The 5,822-nt window shown below is 40.0% G+C and overlaps 1 protein-coding gene and 1 non-coding gene across 2 annotated transcripts; both read left to right on the top strand.

The window, feature by feature from the left end:
• Positions 1–1,709: 1,709 nt before the first annotated feature.
• LOC131882275 (uncharacterized) lies at positions 1,710–4,242 on the top strand. Its single transcript, XM_059229372.1, has 2 exons — positions 1,710–2,120; positions 3,819–4,242. Exons 1-2 carry the CDS (start codon positions 1,866–1,868, stop codon positions 4,005–4,007), a joined length of 444 nt encoding a protein of 147 aa, XP_059085355.1. The 5' UTR covers positions 1,710–1,865; the 3' UTR covers positions 4,008–4,242.
• On the top strand, positions 1,910–2,026 carry LOC131882857 (U5 spliceosomal RNA). Its single transcript, XR_009373543.1, has one exon. It is a non-coding gene; the product is annotated as a U5 spliceosomal RNA (small nuclear RNA).
• Positions 4,243–5,822: the final 1,580 nt, after the last annotated feature.

Raw genomic sequence — 5,822 nt, 5'->3', positions numbered from 1 at the left:
ATGCCTTTTACGAGTTATTGGAAAGACGAATTGTTTATTCCCTCTGGAAATTTCAGCCATTGTAAACAAGTATTCTGATACCTCATGACAAATTTCAGGGCTAGAGCTTGAATTCTGCACTGAATCAGATCTTCAGTCCAACGGAATTTGATTGAGAAATAAACAATCAAGTAGCAAATGCAAGCTAGATGGAAATGGAAAAAAATGGCAATTTCTGTCGAGCTATAAGTTTCCTCAGCTGTCACGAGATAAACGAAAAATTAAAGGCCATTCTGGAAGCTGAAAAAGGAACAAGTAACGAGTAATTCTTTTAGTTTTTGGGTCGTTACAATTACACAATTTTATAATGTAACGAAATTACAGTTCCTTTTTGATTGTGATTGTGATTTCGTTACTAATGCCCTGGGCGTACTTCATAGAAGATGATAGAGAGGTTACAGGGAAGTAGTTGAAATCGGGTTGGAATAAAATCAAAGACAACATTCCCAGCCAAACCGCACTGTGCATGCATTGAATTAGTAAGTAGTGCAAAAAAGAACGCTGATTAGAGTGAGGTGAAGAATTGCTGATTTCTGAGTTTTATGTTGCACTTGGATAGCTCTTCTAAAGACTGTACCATTCCCCCTATTAAGTCAGTTTAGGCAAGGATGGCGGAATACATGGATGTGGAGGCTACTTGCTAAAGTATCATTTCCAGTTCTAGTCAAGTCAACATGCTCAAGGTGCAACCAATTTTGGGCATGGCAATCTGAAGCCTAGGTAAAAAAGAAAGATGATTTGTTTGTGGTTTATTTTGGCACGTGAAAATCCCCATCCATAACCCAAGATTTTGAAAGAGCCTGGAACTGTCAATCAATGCACAAAGTCATCCAACCCTCACTTAATTTGGTAGTCACACTCCTATCTCTCATCAGTTATGGTTGAGGATCGTTCAACACCCATCTCCAGAATCCGGATTCATCTTGAGTCAGCCAACCTAGAGCTGGATGGACGGATTCCTTGACCACGTCCAAAGACTGAAACATTTTCCTATTTTACACATACAAGCTTATCAAGTGCAATCAATCATGGACTTCTTAAAATATGGACTGTGAACGAGCTTCCCTCCAAAACGGCTTGCTCTTGGTCATAGCAACTCTGAGCCACTTTTCAAATGAAAGTATCTCTTCCAGACCTACATCAACCCAATTTTCCTCTATGGCCTTTACCTTTGGCTTCCCAACTCCGCCCAATCCGCCCTGAAGTCCACCAATGCCACCTTTACTAAGTTCCTCAAACGATACATGTGCATGCCCCAACATGCCAATAATGCATGGACGCATTTTCTATGCAAAAGCGAGCCCCTCACTATCGGGCTGGCAAGGTTAGTGTCCAACAGTGTTGGGAACCTGACCTTTCCGGAAATGATGTCCGGACTTGTTTACACCTTATTGTCCTTGGTCGACATACTTTCTGAGTATTGGCGGTCACGCACCTTTGTCCGGCTCACGACCAAATGCCATCAACGACGGGAGCTAAAGATGCAGACCAAGAGGCTGAAAATTAGAGTTTTATTTAGAGCTTACTGCATAACTGTGACCAGTTCCCTAAGAATAATTTTGGGCTCAAGATTGGCCAAGTTCATCTATTCCACAAGATTTGAAAAATATTTGGCTACGGAGCACAAGGTTGAAACGGCTCAAAAATATCCATACTTTGGGACACTGTAAATCATTTGAAACTAAAGAACATGTATTAGCAAGAAAACAAAATAGTTGAACGGTGAATTGGGTTACTGAACGCTCGACAACACGCGGTAAGAATTGCTCCACCCTCTGTTAAATGGTCAATTTCATTTTCGTATCTTATTCATCACCAAGGTTAAGATGGAGCGGCGAATAGTGATCTGTTTGAAATCGGTGAAGAAGTCAACTCAAGTTTTCCGTACAATACGAATAAATCTTTCGCCTTTTACTAAAGATTTCCGTGTATGGGAGAGACCTATTGAGAATACCTCAATTTATCTGAGAGCTTATGTAGAAGCTTGGTATGCAAATGTGATGTCAGCACGTGGCGATTCATGGGGAAATGGATCCCGATCCAAAAGTCATCCTTGGAAGTTAAGAGACATTACTAATGAAGTAAGTTCAAAGCAGGCTGTCACGACAATACAGGTGGAGAAGCAGTGCAATCTGTCAACGTTAATGCCGGAATGCGTGACGGATATATGGAAGATATCCTCCATGGTTGATGGTTGAGGGATTACAGGGTAGAAGTGAAAATCAATCTGGAAATTGCGATAATATGTGTTAAACCACGAAATCTCTCCCTCCCTCTAAAGATGATTGTTGGCTAGGAAGCTTATAGTTGAATTTGCAATCTAATCTAATTTATGATAACTTAACTTTGTCCGGATTCGAAATCCCCATCTTGAATACATTTATTTTCACTTTGTAGCTAAGCCTTTCGCCTCCCAAGTTTCTGATTTCGAAAAGAAATTACTTTCCTATTATGCATTTCCATTTGCTCAGCCACGAACTTAACAAAAAAAGGACTGTGAACGGGCTTTCTGGAGAAAGCTATTTAAAGGTACAGTAAATATCACCTCAGAATGGATAAATGGCGTCTGGAAACATAAACAGTGTCAAAAAAATGAATATACCAACGCACAGGCCATGTTTTGCTAATTTTACTGTACAATAAGGCTTAAAATAGTGTTCGATCAATGTAAACACGAGATCAATGTTGTAGATCTGTTGCTGGGAAAAGAGGAAAAATAAGTAAGGAGGAAGCATTCCTTGACCCAATTAAAAAAAACGTTATTTCAATTTGGTCCAAAATTGAGGCAAAATTTGGTTGTTTTAGAATGCGCTTTTCAAATTTGTACTACTGTGAAGAAAAGATTTGAATTTACCCTCTTTTTTTTATTTTATTTAAAGGTGTTCTCGTAAGGCGGGATTGGAACCCACGCCCTCTGGGGAACCATGTTGTGCCTCCATCGGGTCCATTAGACCACTCAGCTGCACCTTTTGTTACACTTTTTGGCCTTTTTTTGCACCTTATTCTGCACATGTTGGGCTTATTTCTTGCACCTTTTTGTCTCTAAAATGCTTTGCTATTTTGTACATTATGCCCGTCCTTAGTAATAAGATACAAAACGTAGAAATCTGTAAAAAGATGGATTCTTTATTACGTCACCTATTTAAGGAACAGGGTCAGTTTCAACTTGCATACAAAAAATGTGGCTATTCATTAGGTATTAATTTTGTAAAGTGTAGACTTGACATGCCCTTTACCCTCTACTTCTAAAATGCCTTGTTTCAAAGTTATGATGTCAAAAGCTTATTTTGCTGACCAATAGCAGACCAAAAAAATGAATTCTTTGTAATAATTATTACAAAACTTTGACCAAATCTCCTGAGTACCCCAAACACAGTTTTGGACTCAAATTTGTCCAAGTTCACCTATTCGACAAGATTTTGCCATCTGTTCTATTGGTAATATTCCAGTGAATGAATAGTTTAAGTAAAATTTATGTAAAAGTAATTGTAACGAGTAACGCCATTACATTTATTAACAAGTAGCAATTGTGTAGCTAATTACTCGTTTTTGACCCAAGTCATTGTAACTTTAGTCCATTCTTTTTATTAAAGAACGACTAATGCCCTGATGATGATTCACTGATATTGTAGTGCTGAGTGTTTTTAACTCTCCTCTTCCCCTCCTAGCTATCCCACTTGTAACATGTCTAAGGAAAGGGGTCAGGATATGTAGCACGAGAGCTCAATCTCATGTCCGTTATGCTATACAATAACCCAAAATCATGTGTCCATTTTCAGCATGGGAAAAGACAATTCCTGTTTCAAAAGACAACAGCTCAAGGCCCAGCTCAAGGCCGTGGAGTCCAAGAACCGAAGAAAGATGAGGAACACAAGTACATCAGGGACGAGCTGGATGCCATCAACAAGGTCATCAAGAAGGAGGAATTCGAGAAAGCCGCGGAGAAGCTGGATGGCACATTAATATAAGGGCCGAGAAGTAGGCCGAGGAAAGAAAGAAAGATAACTAAAGAATTGTTAAAGAAAACCTGTAGCGTGTTCTGTGGGCCGATCTCAGGGCCGAATTCCAGTGAATCTTCCTCCTTTCTCACGTTGTGTCTCAATGCCCCATTAAAAATGCCCATAAACCAACCTCACGTCCGAAAGTCTGTTTTTAATTGGTGTAGAACGTATTGTAAACGTGATTGCTAATAATTTTAGGATGTGCTCTCGAACCCTATATTATGATGTGATGAAAAATAATATGATAATTCCAGGGACCCCCCTTGCGAAAATTTGAATTGTGTTTGAATCACTATTCCACAACTACTAAAAGCAATTCAGATCTATTGCTATGTCTGTGAGAATGCCTCAAAAGTCACGCTAATGTAGATTACTTCTGAAAAGAAAACGTGTGACATTGTTGGAAAAGTGAGATTTTAGGTGTAGAGACAAGCGTTGTTAGATCGCAGAATCTGGTCAGACAGCCCCTAACTTGTCCATTAAGTGGGATATGCCCAGTGCTACCAGATGTGGTGATTTATCACCAAACTGGTGATTTTACAAGCAATTTTGGGACATTATTTTGCGCCTGGTGATTGGTGATTTACGGCAAAAAGAACCTCGAAATCTGGTGATTTTGAAAAATTCGAAAAATCCAACTTTGGTTGGCTAAAATAGGAAATATTTTTGAAAAAAAGTACACACAGGTATGAAATAGATTGCAAACATATTACAAAACACCTGCTGATGTTTTCCATCAATCTGAAATAGCTCTTTTATCTTTGCAATTTTTTAAGATTTAAGGCTTCCAAGCTAAGCGACGCAGAATCCCGATTCTCTTCCGTAACTCGGGCTCCAAATTATTCAGATGGCACTTCCAAGATAGATTTTTGCTGAAAGTGAAACCGAGAAGCACTTCGGCAGTTGTTTCTTCTATTAGAGCGCCTTCTATTTGCAATGGCTCTTCCATGGATCTCCCAAACATAAGAAACTTTGTTTTTGATGCATTGGCAGCGAGGCGAGAAGCTTTCATGAACTCTTGGATTTCAGCTGCCGATATCCTCAAGCCTTGACGCACTTCTTCTCTTGTTTTGGCCGATGTGTAGCATGTTATATCGTCAGCGTAGGCTAATAACGAGCTATTTGACGTCCATTCCTCCAGATCGGCCACAATCACAAGAAAAAGCAACGGGGAGATCTTTGACCCTTGTGGGCTTCCAATTTTCACACAAAATAGCTCTGATTCCCCCCAACCCCCAAACTCTGTACACTGCGTTCTTCCTGTCAGGTATGATCTGATAAGTGATGTCATGTTATGAGACATACCGTATGTGATCAGCTTTGCAATGAGCAAGTCAACGTCCAAGGTGTCAAAAGCAGCTGAAAGATCAAAAAAGAGTGCTCCACAGTGAAGACCATCCTGACGAGCCTTCGTCCAGTCGTGATGAATTGCTCCCGGTGCTTGAATTGTCGAGAAACCGGGCCGAAATCCGTATTGTGACTTAAACAATATTCCATTCCTCTCTTGTCGAGATGCTTAGCCAGTTGTATCCGAATGGTCTCTTCCAAAGGCTTACTTGCTGCTGGAAGAATACACATCGGTCGGTAGTTTTCAGCAAGCATTGTCCTTTTCTTTCTTTTTTTGTTGCAGTAGTACTCTTCCTCGTTTCCACACTTCTGGTAGTTCTCCTTCCCTGATCATTTCATTTATTATGTGTTAGTGGAAGGGCCAAGATCTCGGGTGCCAGTTTTAGAGCAACTGGTGCAATCCCAAAAATGTCTGGGCACTTCGACTTCTTGATC

The sequence above is a fragment of the Tigriopus californicus genome, chromosome 6 (assembly GCF_007210705.1).
Source record: "Tigriopus californicus strain San Diego chromosome 6, Tcal_SD_v2.1, whole genome shotgun sequence".
NCBI classification, from domain to species: Eukaryota; Metazoa; Arthropoda; class Copepoda; order Harpacticoida; family Harpacticidae; genus Tigriopus; species Tigriopus californicus.
This window is presented reverse-complemented; position numbering and strand designations above follow the sequence as displayed.